General features: G+C 43.3%; 2 protein-coding genes across 5 annotated transcripts; both read left to right on the top strand.

The window, feature by feature from the left end:
• Window positions 1-2,288: 2,288 nt before the first annotated feature.
• Window positions 2,289-3,988, top strand: LOC121328577 (espin-like). Its single transcript, XM_041273343.1, has 4 exons — window positions 2,289-2,296; window positions 2,614-2,693; window positions 3,007-3,018; window positions 3,474-3,988. The coding sequence occupies exons 1-4, from the start codon at window positions 2,294-2,296 to the stop codon at window positions 3,619-3,621; spliced, it is 243 nt and encodes an 80-aa protein (XP_041129277.1). The 5' UTR covers window positions 2,289-2,293; the 3' UTR covers window positions 3,622-3,988.
• A 2,547-nt stretch (window positions 3,989-6,535) lies between these two features.
• On the top strand, window positions 6,536-19,573 carry LOC121328565 (rho guanine nucleotide exchange factor 16-like). 4 transcript variants are annotated; one of them, XM_041273319.1, is made up of 15 exons: window positions 6,536-6,673; window positions 8,426-9,145; window positions 9,539-9,590; window positions 10,075-10,232; window positions 11,336-11,392; window positions 11,967-12,127; window positions 14,309-14,461; window positions 14,958-15,087; window positions 15,250-15,324; window positions 15,586-15,678; window positions 15,814-15,968; window positions 17,116-17,310; window positions 17,779-17,852; window positions 18,000-18,101; window positions 18,279-19,573. In XM_041273319.1, exons 2-15 carry the CDS (start codon window positions 8,561-8,563, stop codon window positions 18,416-18,418), a joined length of 2,130 nt encoding a protein of 709 aa, XP_041129253.1. In that variant the 5' UTR covers window positions 6,536-6,673; window positions 8,426-8,560; the 3' UTR covers window positions 18,419-19,573. The 4 variants fall into 4 exon arrangements, with proteins under 4 accessions (XP_041129253.1, XP_041129254.1, XP_041129256.1 ...); XM_041273320.1 differs by having other exon boundaries at window positions 6,536-6,710; XM_041273322.1 differs by lacking the exon at window positions 6,536-6,673 and adding an exon at window positions 7,609-8,139.
• The last annotated feature ends 590 nt before the right edge of the window (window positions 19,574-20,163 follow it).

Here is a 20,163-nt window from a genome sequence, read left to right as displayed (position 1 = left end):
TTCTTTTATCGTCAGCATGGCAATTCGTTGGGTTGTGTTCTATCGTTTTCATGTGGTTTATAAAGCTGGAAACTCTGGTACAAGCGTGCTGATCGTGTGTATGCAGTATCCTGTTTGCAAGTCATTCTTATAATAAAAACCTGCCTCAACATTCTGGTTTTATTTTTCTCATTCATTTATTTCATTTGTGATTGATTTTCCATTCAGTTGTTCTCGTCCTCTTAGAAACGTTACTGTATACAAGCAGTTAAATTGTGGTAGACTTCAAGAACGCAGAAAACGTTATACCAGCTTCAAAGTAATTTTACTACCTGTCAGTAATATACTTTACGCAAGTCAAACTGGTCTTGAACAGTCTTGCGAATGTAGACTTTCCCTGAACACACGTTAAGTGATCTGCACAAGCCCAGAGCACACCAACACTGTTTCAAACCTGCCCGTAGTGAACCTTATTGTGACTAAGCAGGAATCAGAGTTCAGGGCAGTCAAAGCACCCTGCCTCAGTTCAGTTTTCTGCAAGAAAATGCAAACTAGAAAATAAAGGATGCAAATCAGCGTGGCTTCAAATCTCACAGCAAAGTAAATTCTGAATTGCTGGTGAAAATCTGTGTGAAGTTCTTATCGGTATGTAAAATTAGAAACAGAGGTAGGGTGTCCCAGTTTCTGCTTATTATCTTTTTTGTTCTTTTTTTTTTTTTTTTTTGCTTAGTTTTTGCTGAATTGACTCCTGCAGCTGTTTGGGTTCCTGCCCTGTACATGTGACACTTTCAACACTAGAGGAGAGCCTGCGTCTGCGTCAGCCTGCTAACACCTTCAGTAGCTGGCCTAGGACAGAGTGATGTCACTGTGCATCTCATGGATGGTGTAATGAGTCCCTTCTCTATCGTGTTAACCCTCTTAGTGTCACCTCTGATAGTGCTTCCCCGGGCTTACAGGGTTACAGGGTTACACCAGTGGACGGAGCTGCTGCTTGATAGAAACTGTGTGCATTCACAGCCTCATAGCAGCAAAGTAGATCCTTCCCTGGAACTCGCTTCACTCTCTTCCAGTGCAGTGCCTCAGAGACTTCACACACATACACGTGTTCCTCCCTGCCCCAGCGGGCTAACCATACACAGCTAAGTTATCTTAGTTAAGTCTATGCCAGCCGCCTTTAGTTTTTTGCAGAGCTGGTGCAGTTTTTAATACAGATTTCATCATATTATCAGTATTAATATTCATATAAATACCAGTATGGATAGCGTTACAACTCATGAGTGAAAAACTCTCAAGCTTCGTCGGAGTGCATTCCTAAGTTCTGGGTATTGACCCTGCTTGATAGTCCTATCTACCAAATAGGAAAATAGCTGAGATCAGTATTTCGTTTCAGTCTGGGACACTTTAGCTGTATAATTTCTCTCTCGCCTTGTTGTCACTCATTGAACCTTCAAAGCTCATAAACCTGGAGTTTGACAGCAAGCACTCAAGACTGCACAGTGCAAATTAACAGCAGATAAGGTGCCCACCCTATCATCTGGCAACCCGTGTCTAACCATGTAAAACTAGAAAGTCCACTCAACTTAATTTGCAACACAAATCCTCCGCGACTCACTTTCCTCGCTCTGCTGTCATTCACTTCAACTCATTCTCTTCAATTCCTTTTTTTTTTTGCGTTCTATAATTCCCAAGGGAATAACGAATAATTAAATGTGCAGATCGTCTTACGGAGAGGTAGGGGTTTCTGCCAGTGAAAATCCTTCATGTCAGGAATCCGAGAGCGATCCTCCACTATATCGGGTGAAAGATGAACAATGTTGGATACCTCTGTCGCCACTGGCTTCAGATTACAATTGAATAGGCTGCAGAGGCTCTGCTTGCAAGCTGAGACGGCTTTTTTGTAACCTTGGAACAGAATAGCAGGCACTTAGGACTGCCGGGCGTCTTCAGTTGTTTATTACGCTTGCTTATGAATCATCAGCTTATTTGTAGGTTACCGTTCTGTGACAGCCTCTTAAGTGTGTCGGATGGTGCAGCAAAGTGACGCCCATTTGCAGAACACAATAAACAATTTTCATAACCCTTCAGTAAACAAAAGACAGACAGTGTTTTTACACTGTAGAGGAAAACCCCATGGCCAGCTGTTTTTTAAAAAGTGCTGCTTTATGTAAACATTTCTGAGCAGTTTTTTTCTTTTCTCCCATCATTCAGATACAAGTCTGATTTCTCTTCTAAACAGCGGCCGACTTTAACACAGCCGTTCTAAAATGTATAACCCTGTTTTTTTCTCTTACCCCCCTCTTTACAGAAGTTTACCATGGTAAATCGTGCTTTTCCCATGTTTATACTATACATCTACCTTACCATGGTTTGCCATGTTTATTAATATGCTGTATTATGCTGTATAATAATGCTGATCTATGCTTGACCATGCTTTCACAAGGCTTTGTTACACTGTGGCATGCTTTTACTGTGAGGAACTTTGCAAGGGTTGTACCCGAGATGTAAATAAAACAGCAGCAGGGTTAATGTAGTTAAATGGCAGTGTGCTTCAGATCTGCCTCTGTTCAGTCATTGCAATAGAAAGCAGCTGCCTTGAGGGCTCATGCATTTAGCTGCGTTTTGCTTTTATTCAAGGAGAAAGAGGAGGAAGCCCGCTTAGCTGCTATGCCTGCCTGGAGGAGAGAAATAATGAAGAAGAAACTGGAAGACGAAAAGTGAGTTAGGGTTCTTCCTTGACGTAATAAATCACTTTGCAAAATCAAAGAAAGAAATAAATAAATAAAAACATCATTCTTTCTCTCTTTCTCTTTGCCTCTCTTTCTCGCTCTCCTCTGTTTCTTTCATTTGGTTTTATTTGTTTTCTTTCTTTCCTTTGTTATTTCTGTCTCTTTTATGTCTGTATTTATTCTTTCTGTTTCATAATGAAATGCACGTTCTAATTGCAAGATTAAGACTTACTCTAAAATTTTTTTTTTTTTTTTTTTTTTTTTTTTTTTTTTTTTTAAATTTCCACTCTGCGCTGCGCAGGGAGCAAAAAAGGTAAGCATTGCCGTTCTTTACATAATGCCTTCCCATGAGCTTTGCTAAACCAAGCTAATGAGCGAAGCAGCCCTCCACACCATGGCATCCCAGAGTGCTGTACAAAAAAGAAAAAACAAGAGAGTTTTCAGTTTAGACTATAAAGAATCCAGTGTTTCAACCTGCCTAATGTCAGCCAGGATAGAGTTCCACAAACGAGGCGCACAACAGCACAAAAATAAACAAACTCTGGCTCCAGCTGATCTGAGATGGTGTTTTTTTTTTTTTTTTTTTTTTAGAACAACTAAAAGTTCATTTTCCGATCTCAGGAAACGAATAGGGATGTACAGAGTTAGTAGCTCTTGGAGACAGGGTGACCCGAATCCGTGAAGGCCCTGTATAATTATTATGGCAGCTTTAAAATGTATAAAACTACAGTGATTTTAAACTAGCTTCTCTTTACCTCCCCACTCCAGACAAGAGGAAGAGAGGACAAAGAAGGAGAAAGATGAAGCGGAGAAGGAGCAGCTGGAAAAAATCCGAACCCTCGGGTACGACGAGACAAAACTGGCGCCGTGGCAACGGCAGATCATCCTGAAGAAAGGAGACATAGCGAAGCATTAGGAAAGCGCTAACATACTAACAGACACACCTTGCATCTGTCTAGATAAAGCATGCATACACCTGTGCTGTTCTGTGGCATAGAGGGAACCACTCGCTCTATACTACCCCACCCAGGACTCCATTCACAACGCTGCACACTGCAGTGGCATCACCAGGTCTAACGATATAACAGCCTCTCTCTCTCTCTCTCTCTCTCTCTCTCTCTCTCTCTCTGTCATAGGTTCACTATGGAAACTTCCTAAATATACAAGAACCTCCTGGAAATCTCATCAGGTTAAATCTTGTTAAATAATACAAGAAACAAATAACATATATAAATATATTTATATGTATAGAAAGCTTCCCACTTTTAACTGTATCAGTCCCCTTTCTCTATCAATAATATATATTATATATATATATATATATTATATATATATAATTATATATATATAATATATATACATACCGAAAAAAAAGAAAAGAAAAACAAACAAAGGTTGTACGGTTAACAACCCTGGGAAGAGGAATAGGCTAAGTAAAAAAAGTACCACCTTCACTGGTGAAATCTGTGAAAAAACAAGCATTTTAGTCTACCGTTAAGTAAGTAAAGTTAATGGGTAAGGCAGCATTTTTTTTTAATTAGAAAGGGTTGAAGGAAAGCATATTGAACTCTGTACACCAGCTAATATTGCAGTCTGAGTAAACTTCATTAGGGGTGTGCAGAAACATGGATTGAATACCTGCCGATTTCAAATGCTTCTTAAAGGCACCAGTTTGTGCACACCCCTGTATGAACATCTCCTCACAGTAACCAAGCAACGGACAGCGAGCTCCACAGTCCTCTAACTTCTTTATGGGGAATCGCTGTGCTGTAAAACAATCTCATAAAAACAGAGGCATGAACTCCATTATATAGTAAGAAGCAGGCAGATGATAGCGTACAGGCAGAAAGGACACCACCCTGTGGGGGAGGCTGGGCTGCTGTACAGCACTTTGATTGTATTTCCAATCCACCAATGTTTTTCACTTAGCCTTCTGAGCCTTCCTATTTACTGCTAAGAGCAGCGGGACCCACAAGCTACTAGATTCACTAGCACAGCCCGATCTCACCCCCCAAAGTGTGCTGAATGTTGCACATACAGCATGGACCGTTCCCCTGTATATGTACACTAGATTTACAAATAAAGATTATATATATATAAATAGTAATTCATGGAATAATTCATGGAATACATATGTTTCCTTGTTGGGTAAACATTCAGGAAGATTAAATTCACTCATTGGATGCCATATTGATGTTGAAGAAAAAAGATATCTATTAAAGCAGAGTTATATAACATCATTGCCATTCGCAGATTTTATATATATATATATATATATATATATATATATATATATATATATATATATACATACATATATGTATATGAGATACTTGTATGCTAGAATCCTGTGTAATGTTTATTTATCTCCTTGCCTCTTATTCTCTGCAGCCTTGCTTATGTAGCGTCTTGGTATATTTGTGTAAAATCACTTGGGATTAAATACATCTTTAATCATGTCTGAGTTGTGTCTGGATTTTGTTCCCTATATTTTTTGTATTACAAAAAAAAATATGCACTGCCCTTATAAAAGCTCCCCATAGTAAAAGCATAGCAATGTGTGATAAAGCCTAGTGAAAGCATGGGCATGCATAGATAATCATTGTAAAGCCTGGAGATGTACGGTAAAGCATATTACAAAGCATGGTAAGCTGATTCCACACCCTCCCTTATATTCTTTAAAGGCTGAAATGCACATGCTTGGAGTAAGAACAGTGTTCCCTTTATATAATTGCATTGCATAGCATCAGAATGAAAGAAAAAAACAGCGTTCTAAACATTCTGAATATCACAAGGGCAATCGTAATAACATTTATTTGCATCATGATTAGGATTTACTGGGGGAAGTCACAAAATCCGTATTGAAAGCTGCTCCAGGTAGCTGTCAGGTAACCAATGTGTTCCACGGTCGAGTGTGTGTGTGTCTGTGTGGTGTCACTCTAGTACTGAACAGATTACAATTATCCCTTATTGCACAATGTAGCTTTTTTTACCAGCAGGGGGCGGCAATGTCGCTGTACTGGATATATCAGGTCACTGTACTGAACAAACGGAAAACTGGAACATCTCGTCGGCCCTCGGCAGTTACCTGTTATTGGAAAACACGTGACCGTGTATAAGAATTGTTTTGCCTCTAATACATCATTACAGAAATTAATTAACAAACGTGAATCGATTAACAGGCTACAGTGTTTTGCCTTATCCACAGCAAAACGGTGCTGTCGTCATAGTTACTGTATTACTCACAGTGTATTTTGGGTCTACACGGTCACTTTATGGAAACAATTACTGTACTTATCTCTTAAAATAGTATATCACAAGATGAACCGAATTACCCTATTTCATTGTACAGTAGAGTGCTGTCGCTGCACATTCTTGAGAAAAAATACCTTGAAAAGTCTCCATGGGTCCCTATTATTATTATTATTATTATTATTATTATTATTAGAAATGTGCTTCATAATGTATGTAGAACCTCTATTGACCCCTCTAGAGAATTCTCTGTTACTTCTCGACTATTTTTCTTTCTGTAGTTGACTAAAATCTTCACACTCAACATTTTAAAGACACAAAAGGTAAGACACAGTGAAATGTGACTCAATACAAACCGTGAACCCAGGCACTAAATTGACACTATATAATAATACAGCGACACTTACTGTGGGCAAGGTTTCTGGATAAGATAACGCTGGGGGATTTCTATTCTTTTTACCTGTGTGTGTGTGTAATGATAAAGTTGCTGTAACTCACTGAGCCGGCTGCACACCTGTAGTGACGTCACCGATCCATCGTGGAATTGACTCCAAGACGGGACGGGGCGGGCGAACCGAGGAAGTGAAAGAATGCAACACACATTGGAATCTGTGTAGCGAGGAATCGGCTTCGAAACTTGGAAAACAGAGAACAAATTAAACAGAAAGCAGATCCGGGACTGGGTCGAGGAAAAGATAGGGAAACGAGGAAACAATGTGAGGCTGTTTAATGTTCTTTTTGGAATTTAAACAGGTATAGGTCGCGGAGTTGTTTTGCTTGCTGCTTGCACTTGACAGAATGTATGTTTATTTGTTCTCGCTTCGGTGCAAAGTCGAGGGGTACGGTAAATTTTAAATTATATTTATTTAATTTCAACTTTTTTTTAAGTGGACTGTTTTGTTTATGCAAATGAAATAAGCACGTTACGCTTTGCAGCCCTAATATATACAGTCTCAGTAGAGATATGTCTGTTTCTAGTCTTGTTAGCTGAGGCCGATCACTCAGGTAGGGCTTGTCTGAATGCCCCGCTTGCACACCTGCTGGAACGTGCTGGTAAATACGTTTACACCAAACCTCATTGTGCTTTATTATTATTTAACAATTGCAAGTCACTGTTCTGTAACTTAATGCAGTTTTTTGGTGGTATGTGGCGAATGATGATCGCTTCCAGCTGTAGTGTGTTTTTTTGTATTCGTGTTGAGTGTATTTGCACTCGATCATATGCAGGATTGAACGTGGTGTACTGTGCTACAAACAGGCTGGGCTCGGCTAATCTAATTGAGTTCAGGTTTCGTTTACTGTGTGTTTTATTGTGTTCGTGTTTTAGCAAAGCCTTGTTGTCACCGTGTGTGTTTGTTAAACAAAACAAGATATAGAATGCGCATTATATAACCTGGGGATGTTCATTATATAACGAAATATGTTTTAAATTTAAAAAACAAACTAACAAACAAACAAAAAACCTTCGACTTGTAGCAAAACAAACGGGAATGACAACCCCTATTGCACAGCAGTACAGTCCATTCCAGGTTTTCCAGGTTACTAATAATAATAATAATAATAATAATAATAATAATAATAATAATAATAATAATAAATCCTTAAATGTAGAAACTAAATAAACACAAGCCAGTTTGATTTAAGTGTTTGCTTCAAAGTTAGATTTTGTACTATGTTTTGTACTTTTTGGTAAGTTTTAAAGTATAATATTGAAATTCACCTGAGTCCTCGCACCTTGTCCTTTTTGTTCTCATTTTAAATGCTTTCAGAGTTGTGGGTGAGTATTCTGCCCCGTGTTTGTATTGAATCCGTTATAAATAGATTAAATGCAGGGGCGTGAGGAATGGAAGATTGTGTTGTGTGAGAAAGCGTGACACAGAATCCAACTATAGCCTGCCTATATGCGTCTGGGTTGAGGGGAAATTGCAAAACCTCACAAGGGACTCACTGAAACGAACAAACGCTGTGGCGAAATTAGGCCACCTCGTCAGCTTTAGGGAGTTCACAGGATTCATGCTGTCATTAGTGGGTGCAAGGTCCGGAGCCCTCCAGGTTTTAGAAGTATCATTAAATTATTAACCTGGGAGGAGGAAACATTGCTTTTGTTTTATAATGTATGGCTCAGATGGGACAAAGATCAGAGGGCTCCAGACCTCGAAGGCTGGAATTGTGAACCACAGCGGTACGTTCTGGATGAAGGGGGGTGGCGGTGGTTCAATCTGCCTCCTTCCTCCATGCGTTGGGAAGGTAACTCCAGTCTTGGAATGCTGTTCCATTCCAGGGTTGCCAGTAGAATTGATTGGTTTTAGTACATTAGGAGGTGAAGTTGGTTCAATTTGTGTTCATAATTTTAAGAACAGGATTGGAACAAAGACCCCCTCAATGGAGTACTGAGATTGCCTTTACAGAGTGGTATTATTTATTGTTCTATAGTTATCTCAGTTAATGTATTTATTTTTTCATTCCAGGAAATCCTTATTTTCTTGAACAATGACAAGGATGAGAAGCTCCTGTAGTGCTGTAGAACCTGCAGGTGTAGATTTTGATTTCTAAACAAGAGGAGGATTATTTTTAGGGGGGAGGGGGAGGAGAGCAACAACATCATGAGCCAGCGGCACTCTGTCGGTTCAGTGGGGGACCAGGCTCCCCTCCTGCTGGCGGGACAGTTTGCTTCTGACCTGCAGCTGGATGCCAGCCTCAGCGAGCCCTCGGCTGCCGGCCCATCCAGAGAAAAGCACCGCTCCCTGGGGCACCTCCCAAAGGAGGACTTGTCCCTGCCCAAACTCTCCACCTCTCCGGAGAACGAGCCCAAGAAGATCATCCTGAGCACGCAGAGCGAGGCGTCCCGAAGGCGGGGCACCCAGCAGCTCATTCCCAAAGGCCTGGCAGTGGCCAGCAGGCCCAAGCAGAGGTACCACACCACGGGGGTGAGCATGCCCATGTGGGAGGCCATCTCGCAGCAGGAGAAGCGCGCCTCTGTGCCGGCGGTGAGCTGGGAGGATTACGACGCGGATGATTTTGAAGAGGATGGTGGCGGCATGCTGAGCAGGAATCGGAGGAATCAGTCTTACCGAGCAGCGGTCAAGGGCTTCCACAACGGGGCCCCGGAGCCTGTGAAGACAGGGGCAAGTCTGAAACCCGTCCAGGAGGAGAGAGCCCCCAGCCCGCGCAGCCCCAGCAGAAGCAAGGTACCAGAGGAGCAGTGCTTTCATTACATCAGGGGTTCTTCATAATCCGAAGATTATTATTATTATTATTATTATTATTATTATTATTATTATCATGGTCCTTCCACTCCAGGTTTAACACTTATGAGATAATGAACTACTTCAGGGTCTGGATGGAGGGTTAATTGGTTCAATTAAACAGTTTAGAACAGGGTTGGAACAAAGACAGCATTGCCCACCCCTTCAAATGTCTCGTGCTTTAAAGGGTTTTTTTTTTTTTTTTTTTTTTTTTTTTTAATTTTCGTTCTGACTTTTATTATAATTATTTAAGACTGATTAAAAAAAAAAACCCTCCCTGTACTCTGATGCGTATTTCCAGTAAACTCATGCTAATGTTTGATTCCTTTTGATCAGAAATCTCTAGGACGGAAGAGGAATGCTAAGCATGGTGGCTCCTTCAAAGATGGTATGTCACGTTGTTACTCATTCAATGAATCCTTCTAATGACCGCTCCTGTAGTCATATATTTTGATCAGACATAGTTAAAAAAAGATAAAGCAAAAAGCTTGCTTGTATCCAGTGGTAGGTTTAAAGTGGGTTTGTCCAGTGAGTCGTATTTGTTAGTTAAAACGTAGCTTGTGTCGTGGGCTGTGTGCTTTACATAGGAAACTGGTTTTGAAGATTACATGCCAGATTCTGCAGGCAGGCGTCACATCAGGGAGCTGGTAGTGGCACACAAAGAGAACTAGTGCTCCCCTTTCTGTTGTAAGCGGTCGGACCCATGGACCTGAAGCAGGGGGAGGTGGCCCCCTTAGAGGGGGTGTTCCGGAGGTTCTCGTTGGTCGCTAACTCCCTGGGGCCGGCTTGGGACTGGCCGGGGTCCTCGGCCGGGAAGGGGGGCTCGATCTCAGAGACCCTGACTAACTTCCTGACCCGGCTTCTCTCCTCAGAGCCGCGGCTGTACCAGGAGATTCGGGAGAGGGGGCTCCACTCCAGCAACCAGGACCCAGACGACGACTTTGTGCACGTGGAGCAGCTGGGGCCGGACGAGGGAATCGTGGTCAAGAACTACCGACCCACCCAGCTAACCTGGAGCCAGCTGCCCGAGGTGAGGGAGAGGAGGGAGGGACGGAGGGCTTGATCAGCTGGGAGAGGCGAGCTGTTTTGAAGCTGAATTAACCGTTCAAAACCATGCTGTGTCATCTGATCCAACTGCAGGGTGCTTTTCCTGTGACAGTGACTGATGTAACGTTTAACACTGCAATACTGATCTGCATTAGCAATAGTAGCAGAGAAACTGAAGCCGTTGCAGACTCTCTCTCTGAGCTCTCAGTCCACGCCTTATTGTTAAATTTGTTGAATCTGTATTTTAATCTCATTTTATGTAGTGGTTAGAGAAATATCACAGGACCCTAGACCTAATGAGAAGTGCACACATGTACCCACTCTGTGTGTTTTCCCAGCTGTGCTTGGATGTTGGCAAGCAGGTCCTAATCATTATGTGTACCAGAGAAGTCTCGTGCTTTACCTTCGTGTTACCATTTCTGTAGTGGCAGCTTGATTCCGCTCCTTCACGGGAGACTGGAACAGGTGCTTGTCTCCTATTCCTTTCTCTTCCTCTTCCTTTTGTTCTGTTGCCATTTCAACTGAAGCAGAAAAAATACTCCTGGAGTGAATGCAAGCCAGACCCAGCCCTGTAAACAGTGCTGCGGTGCAGGGGGAGAGATACAGGACTAACCTGCTTTACTGCTTCTGGGAAAATAGGACACGGGTGAGAGGTAGTGAGCTGACTTGGCAGGTAATCTGTAGGGACTTGGGACAAAGGCTCAGGCGGATATTAAGTATGGATTTAGGCTAGTTCTTGCATCTTTTTGTGAACGTGTTTATGCAGAGAAGTTTGAAAGAGCATGCAGTTCCTTGTATGCTTCTCTTACTTTTGTGGAATGGAAATCCAATAGGACCAAAACAGCCTTTCCCTTTTATGGCTTATGACCACTGCATCTCTCAGGAAAACCTGAAACTGCTCAATCTGCTACTGCTTGCAGTCAGCCTCATTCTGGAGAATGTGAACTAGGCACTCGCATTTAAAAGTAGGGGAGGGGTGGGGGTTGTGTGGGTTGCTCCCCCACTACCAGGACTTCGTGGACAGTGCTTCGTAAAATAAACGATAAGACTGATAATTGAATTGGGGGTTTGATCCTTTATTGCCAGGTACAAGAACGAGGCATCCTGGATCGGATCTCGCCAGAGGAGCGGAAGCGACAGGAGGTATGATTGACAGCTTCACAGGCCCTGTCTAATTCTCATACAGCCAGGGCAATACACACACACACACCCACCCACCATGTTCACCTTTTTTTTTTTCTTTTTTGGAGAGTTAGTGACCTGGGGGATACTGATCTCAAATCTATAAATGAGTTGCCGAGATTGCTTTATTAAATGTGTTTGGCATACGCAGTGAGCTGTGTGTTCATTGCTGATATACAAGAAGATATTGGAGACCAGTTTCATCCATTCCTGGTTTTAGTACAAGCCTGATTAGCCACAGTGTATAAGTAACAACCTCAGATGTGTCTTATTAAACTCCTTGTAAAACCAGGAATGGATCAAACATTTATGTATTTGGATGGGTCTTACTTCCATTCCTGTAGTATAGGTCATATTGGTGTTAAAGACCGTCAGTTGTGGGAGACTAGTGAACACATTCAGTTCATTGCAATAATTCAAACCTGTCTCGGATCGCTTTTATACAAGAGTAGGCGTCTAGGACAGGTGTTGCCAGCCTACTGGTGTTCACTATTGCCTGTGACGATGCACGCTGTGCTTTATATTCTTGTGGCAGGCCATCTTCGAGATCATCCTGTCCGAACACTCGTACCAGCACAGCCTGAACGTCCTGGTGCGCCTCTTCAAGACGTCCAAGGAGCTGAGGAAGACCATGAACATCACGGAGCACCACCATCTCTTCTCCAACATCTCCGACATCCTGGAGGTCAGCAAGAGGTACAGAATAAACACACTTCCTGCACTGACTGCATGAGTGAAACTACAGGAAACAAACTGCGGCATTCACACGCCTCGATCGGAGCTAATCTCGGGCAGCCTTACAGAATGCGAGATACTCCAAGATTAGTGGTTGAGTGTTTGGAGGTGCAGAGCTTTAACCCTTAAAGTTGCTCTTCTGGTTTGTTTAGTTTCCCTGGCAGCAAGCTATGAATAATCCATCAGCACAGCTCAATTAATTAGCCCTCAAATACGCGTTTAGTTTGGCGTTCTGCTATTGCATATGGGGAGAGGCTATTTCTAATTGCTCTGATTGTTATTCTGTGTGTTATTTTTATTTTCCTGGTGTCGTGTCGATTCGTGCTCGGGTCCAGTACACTTTTACTCTCTGTGTGCTCAGACCAGGGGGATGTGTTGAAACATGACCTTTTAAACACATTGCTGCTTCCCTGTCTTCAATCCAGCTCATGCTAGTCATCCTACACACTTGCATGTGCCTGCTTGTTCAGCTGAAGAGCTTTGTTTTGTTTTGTTTTAAACTAGCAGTTGCTCGGCGGCTGTTTTCAGGTTAGTTGAACGCAGGTTTATATAGTGAGGAGGCAGTGCGGAATAATCCTGTTTGAGCAAGTTCAATACTAATCAGTCTCACAGGGTGGTTTCAAGCAAATCCGTTGATAATCAAGTTGTTTGTAGAATCGAGGCAGCCTTTGAGCATGTTTTTGTGTTTTTTGCATCTTTTGTAAAAGGCAAAAAAAAAAAACGCCCTGTTGACAAAATATCGTGAATTTTTCGTAAAGTGATTTAAAAAAAAAAAAAAAACAAGCCACGTGACGGCTGTGCCTGCCACGCCTAGTCGAGTGCACTAGACTGTTGCTCTGGGTTTTCATTATGCTTTTGAATTATGCTGTGTCCGTCTTGGAGGGAAGTGTCTGTTCCATTTGAGATTAAAATGCGGCGTGTCTCTGTACGCAGGCTTATTGATTAGATAAGGAGCTGACGTACACATCTGTAGTACCCAGAGCTTTTCAAACTCATTTGGTTTTGCAGGAGTTGCTCAGTGTTGTTTGCTGAACAGTTGCCCTTTGCCCCCGTGTTGTTTGCATTTCTGTAACTCGGGCAGCTGTCGGATTGTGTTTGTGTGTTTTAACAATTAATATCAAAGCACAGGCGGTTTTGATTCACCAGTGTTTTGCAGCAAAATACCTCAGTCATATTCTCATTGTTTAACTCTTAGTTGTGGTGGTGGAGGGTTTGGCTTAGCTAGTGGGGGAAAAAAACATTCTTTCGAATGTACAGAGTGAAACGGAGATCTGTTGTGTAGTTCTGCAGTATAGTTAACACAATGAATAAACAAGGTGGATAAGGATTGTCTTTTACTGCTTTCAGATAAATTGTGTTCTTGAAATGCATGTAAAGTACTTGCAGGCATATTTCTGGCCCTACCTAATCTGTGAAGTTACAATGGCCACACTTCTAACCCAGTGCCCTAACCGCTGGACAACAGAGACTCTGTGCACAATGATGTTATTCTCTCTGTCTGTCCAAGTTTCATAGCGGCAGAAAGTTACAATGAGAGTCTGTTGAAATATAACCCCACACTTGTTTGCAGCAGGCGATTTTCTTACTGTAAGAACCTGTCTATGTAAAAGGAAGGTAGGAGATCAGTGTGGCCCTGTCCCCCTGCCATCCCACCCATTCTAAACGATGTAAACTCTGGAAACCAAACCTCTCCGGCATGCTTTATTAATGACACCCAGGCCTGCCTCACCACCAACAGCTGCGCTCCCAGGGATTGTAAAGACACAGCGACGCTACACAACCTGTGAGGCACTCGCTGTGTTTAAACCCTCGCAGACGAAACGCTTCTCTACAGTCTGGTTATGACCGCTCCCCTCATAGTGTGCTGGATACAGAACCCTATGCAATATTCTTTATATAAATACTGCTATTCAGATGTACAGTAAAGAGTACACTTATGTTATGCACAGTTGCCTCTTGTTCTTCTGGGGTGTTTAACAGTTAACTGTGTATCTTTTATGAAGCCACACCCTCTGTTTCCATGCCACTCTGTTGACTGTCTTTACTGTGAGGGAAGAACATGGCGTACAGTGAAGCTCTGTAATACAGGGATCCCAGCTGTGTTTACTTGAGTGTAAAGGGATCTCTTGCACCGTGTTGCAGCTTCTTCGCCGACTTGGAGAAAAGACACGGGGAGGACCCGCTGATCAGAGACATCAGCGACATCGTGGAGAACCACTCCTCCACCCACTTCAAACCCTACATAATCTACTGCTCCAATGAGGTTTACCAGCAGAGGACACTGCAGAAACTACTGTGAGTACCACCAAGAGCAGCTCTCGAGTTCTGCAAAGGGCTCGCTCACATTTTAAAATGTCATGATGAAACATTTATAAAAATCCGTGCGGGACAGTGGTGTAGTCCTAAATCTGAAGGTAGCGGAACGCCACTAAAATATTGAAGTTATTAAACAAGAATTTAATATGAGAATTTGCATCTTCTTTTGAAGTGCGGTTCACTGTCCATTCGCTGTTGCTGCCGTCTTCGTCAGCATTTCTTGTCTTCCTCAAAGAAGTAGTTTGCAATAGAAGTTCCCAATGATCGTCTCTTTGCATCAACAGCTCTAGTGACTGAATCAGACAGTTGTGCGAGAGTCATGACTTAGCTTGCCTGTTACAAGTTCCTACTGGACTACACCTGTGGTACCGGAGTGACACAGTGTTTTACTGCTGATGCGCACTCTCGCTTGTGGGACTGTGTGGTTCTCCCCCAGGTGCTTAATTATCTCTTTCTTGTTCGTCGGGTGTTGCAGGGCGAGCAACACGGCTTTCAAGGAGGCTCTGAAGCACATCGAGATGACGGCGGATTGCGGGGGGCTGTCCATGATCTCCTTCCTCATTCTGCCCATGCAGAGAGTGACCCGTCTGCCTCTGCTTATGGATGTGAGTGCACCCTTCCTCTTTCACCTTCTGCACCAGCGTGGGGAGGCTGGTTTTTATGCTTCTTTACAATAGCGCAGTTTTGGACATCAGGTTTAGTCTAACAATGACTTGTAAAGCATGCAAACTTCATTATTATTCATGTTAGATTTTTTTTTTTCACAGACGATCTGCCAGAAAACCAGCACAGACCTTGAAGAATACCACTCTGCAGTGAAGGCTTTGAAATCCATCAGCAAGGTAAGAAAGAGTGACCAGGATCAATACAGAGCAGCTCCTACTGTGCTCCAGAGAGCGGTAACGACTTATCTTTAGGAATGAATTTCAGGATTGAAACGGCATTCTCCGCGGAGCGACTTGAGTTTTACTTCTCTGATGCTCTGGATTCCCCACTCGTAGGGATGTCTTTCCAGCACAGGAACTGCACTGCTCACCCAGTTAGCAGCTCTCATTCACTGTGTAAAGGATTCAGCTGAGCGCTGTCTCTGTCTCTGTCTTCAGCTGGTGAAGCAGTGTAACGATGGAGCTCGCAGAATGGAGAGGACCGAACAGATGTACACTATACAGAAGCAGATGGAATTTGGCAAGATTAAGGTAGGCTTTGAAAACGCGGGTGCATCACAGACACCGGGGCGGGATTCTGTCTTCTATGATCCAGCTGTTCTTTCCTTGTCTCTGTGGTCCTAACTTTCACCCATAAGCGCGCTGTGCGGTGTTGTTTCCTCGCAGCCCTTCCCCCTGGTGTCTGCATCGCGGTGGCTGCAGAAGCGTGGCGAGCTGGCGGTCTGCACAGAGGAGCTCAGCATCTTCTGGAAGGCTTTCACCAACAAGAGCTACTACCTGTTCCTCTTCAACGACGTGCTCATCGTCACCAGAAAGAAAAGGTGGGTCTGACAGCGCCAAGAGCGCTTTGCAGATTTTCAAGGTTCACGGTTTCACAATGGCACAGACAGCTACAGTTGCAGCTAGTAGTATTCCGTTTAGAAAACGTGCAACAAAAAATGTACAGATTTTCTTCGGACAGTTCTTTTGGATATGTGAGGTACTTCTTGTTGTGCTTTATTGACCTTATTTAAACTCGCAATAAAAGTTGATTCTGCTGAATTTTCATGGCGTACTCCAGCTTAAACAACCCCCCCTCCCACCAGTCGCCGTCGTGCTTGCAGAGTTGAAACGCAGAGCCCTGGCTGTGCCCCCCCTCAGCGGGGTTAGCAGCAAGTATTCACACTTTGTTAGAATTCCAAGCCTGCAGTGAAAGGTTGTGACTCTGCATTCCTGCCTCGGGTAGGAGAACACGATGAAAGAGGCAGCTGTAAGAAGTCAGCCAGCAGAGGACCGAGAAAGATACGCACAGCGTCCCTTAATGTCAGCAGTAGGGAGGTTCATGGCTCCCTCCATTTCCCAGATTCCTGGATAACTTGCACGCTGCCTTTTTATGTTTGTTTTTTAAAACTTGAATGCAGAGCGTTGGTGCAGTAACTGGTGTGAAGACTGACCAGCCCATTGCCTCCCTCCTCCTTATTTTTATTTTTTGTTGACAAGAGCACTCTTAGATAGCTGCAACTAACGAAGGACACATTGCCTTTATAAAACTCTTGGAAGCAATAATACTGCATTAACAAAAATATTGAGGGCATAACAGTGGTGTTCATGAATACTAGAAATGCATTAAGCCATTTTGCTGCTGGATCACTTTATGGAGAGAGAGAGAGATTACAATGAGGAAAACAACTGTCCTGCCAAGTTTAGCGTCAAGCAAGATTTTCAACAAAAGCTCCTGTTTACAAGAGAAGGCGTTCCCACCCAGATTAACCCCTTCCTTGCCACACTGACTGTTCCTTGGCTTCTGATTTGTATGAAGTTGGGCAGGGGCGGGCATGCTTGTACGATTTGCTTTAAAATGTATGTGTGTGTTTTAGAAATATCATTGGATGGAAGTGTTGAAATATGTATTGGATAAAAGATTTGAAATGCAAAGCATGTGCATTTGGCTGACGTGTTTCTGCATGGGTGGTTTTGTTCCCCCGCTAGTGAGGAGAGCTATCTGGTGATGGACTACGCCACTTTGGAGCAAATAGAGGTGCAGCTCCTAGAGAGCAGCGAGGGTCAGCTGGCGAGTGGTTCACCGCGCAGCAGCTCCAGCCCCAACCCCAACATGTTCAAGGTGTTGATGAAGAGGAACAGCGAGGGCAAGGAGGAGCAGATTGCTCTGGTCGCAGAGTCTCCGTGAGTCACTGTCTACACTCCTCAGCACAGCCGCGCCATGCTGCGTTCTGTCCATGGCAAATCCTGAAAGCTAAGCAGGGGTATGCAGGGCCAGACCTGCATGGGAAAGCTCCCCTTGGGTGCTGTAAGAAGCAATTCAGATGTGTGTGTGTATATATATATATATATATATATATATATATATATATATATATATTTATATATATATAATTTATATATAGTATTATAGATTAATAAGTATTCATACCGTAAATGTTGGCAATATATGCTTAGAGTAAATTGTGTTTACAGTTTAGGACTGTAGAATCTGTGATTGAGCCCCCCCCTACTAGTAAAGTAAATTCAGCTTTCATGCAAACATGCTAGAGTCCTGTATCACTCGTTCTCTGTGGTGATTGTATTCCAGCATGTTCCCATTAACCAGCTCTTTTTCTTTTTGATTTTTTTTTTCCTCTCCCCCTCTCTCAGGAGCGACCGAGCTCGCTGGGTCATTGCCCTCCAGCACCACAAACACACAGACAACGACGACTTAAACAAAGAAGGTAAAATAATAATCGCAGTGCAGGCAACGCAAACAGACAGCAGCATTCTGTCTTTAAATCCTGTCACACATACACATGCCGAATGTAAAGTCATTTCTGTGTTTCAGCGGTGATCGGCTGCAAGACCTTCTTTATTCTTCATTTCAGATCTTCCGCAGGTGGAGATAATAAAGGGCTACAGGGCCAAGCAGCCAGACGAGCTGAGCTTGCAACAGGCTGACGTGGTCCTGGTTTTGCACAAAGTGGAAGGTGAGGCATGCTGGGGGAGAGAATTCTAGATTACTTAAACCTGCTAAATAAATATAAGCAATTTTCCAAGGAGACAAATGTGAGGCTGGCGGTGTTGGGACTATAGGAATGGCAAACAGCAGGACTCGGTGTTAGTAAGTGAAGGTGTTAATAATAGAAGTGTCTGTGCTCCCGCAGGCTGGTTCCAGGGGGAGAGGCTGCGGGACGGGGAGAGGGGCTGGTTCCCTTCGTCCTGCGCCACCGAGATAACGAACCGCATCGCCGTGGAGCGCAACGTGCGGCGCATGGAGAGACTGCGCAAGGAGACAGACGTGTGAGCGAGCAGAGAGCCGCCAGTCCAGGGAGCAGAGGAGCCAGCCAGGCTGCAGCAGCTGTCTGAACGCAGCTGGAACACCTGCAATGAATTTGGGGCGCCGTGCAGTTCCATGGCTGCGTAACAGAGAGGTTCATTAGAAATGGATCAGTAACGCAGGACCCCCCCAGACTCTGTTTCTACTGGCAAACTGCACGTGAGCTGTGAATGGATTATCCACATTATATTGATAGCATCCTTTTTTTTTTAATACAAGTTTGCTGATTACCCAGACGATTTGTGTGAAAAGCATCTCTGAGCTTCAGATAAATGGTTTATATCCACTTCAGTCACTGCGTGTATAATTCTACCACAGTGTGGCTGTCCTAGTTTCTAAGTTTTAGCAGGGCAACTTCTCAAACTCCATAGAGTTAGACAAAAGTTATGACCGACGGGGATATACTTGTACAGTACATATGTGTATTTAAAAAAAAAAAAATCTTTTTGTCTATAATTGTCATTGGGTCCCTGTGGGGGTATGTAAGAATTATGCCACACAGGGAGCACTGTCTGAATATTCCAGGGGGCGGGGGAGCTCCTCCTCCTCCTCCTCCTCCTCTTGTTTGAAATTGTTTCAGTTCAGCGTGATCACAGATGTTCTTGCTTACTCCAGTCCAGGCTGTGCTTCTGTAACGTTTTCTAATGTGTGCTTGATGGGATAAAGAGGAGCGGATGTCCAAAAAACATATTTATACTGGGAATGAAAGGGATCTTTTAAGGGCGTGCCAATACTTCATGTAGTGTAAATTGTGTTTACATATTTTAATATCAAATATATATCTGTGTATTTTAAGGGGAAAGAGGGTGGTTCATTTAGATAGCTCATTTTTAGTGAAGAAATTGTTTTTCTGTTTTTGCCAGTATTCCTGTGAAATTGGCTTTTTTTTTTTTTCTAGGACAGCCTTTGGGACATATTTTCAAAGCATTTACTTCAGTCTTTTAATTACCTCCTATTTTTCAATAGGTGCTTTTCTTTATAGTTAATTTAAGAGTAAACGCTTTGAAAATGTGCCCCTTTATTCCTTACTTACCCTGCGCTAATGGTGACAAGCTGCATTGTATAATGTGTGTCTTAGTCTGTCTCATTTCAGATTCAATTAAACTGTATGCTTGTAAATCAGCATTAACCAGAGGCATCATTCTTTTTTTATGTGCGTTATGTTGCTTTCTAATTAACTGGATGTAAAACACTCAATACTTCATGTACAGAACGTGTAAGTGTTAACCCATCATATCCTGCACATCCTGTCTATGTACTGTACAGGTCGCAGGAAGATTTCTGTAAGCAGTCAGCTACCGTAATGCAGGTACCGGCTGCCACTGGTTTTGTTCACCTGCAAAGCAGCAGATGATTCAGTCTTGTTACTCACACAAACCATTGTCATTATATAAGGTTCTGACAGTCAAAGGCAGAGACATTGAGGACAGGACAGGACAGGACAGGACAGGACAGGAGGACAGGACAGGACAGGACAGGACAGGACAGGACAGGACAGGACAGGACAGGACAGGACAGGACAGGACAGGACAGGACAGGACAGGACAGGACAGGACAGGACAGGACAGGACAGGACAGGACAGGACAGGACAGGACAGGACAGGACAGGACAGTTACTGCCTTTTAACCTCTGTGAGATGCGTGCAGCGATTTAAAGGCTGAGCTCTCCCACTTTCCAAATAAGGATTTTACTAAACTCAGCTCTGCGCTGC

This window comes from Polyodon spathula, chromosome 16, assembly GCF_017654505.1.
Source record: "Polyodon spathula isolate WHYD16114869_AA chromosome 16, ASM1765450v1, whole genome shotgun sequence".
Lineage (NCBI taxonomy): Eukaryota > Metazoa > Chordata > Actinopteri > Acipenseriformes > Polyodontidae > Polyodon > Polyodon spathula.
Note: the sequence above shows the minus strand (reverse complement) of the source record. Positions and strands in the feature narration are given on the sequence as shown.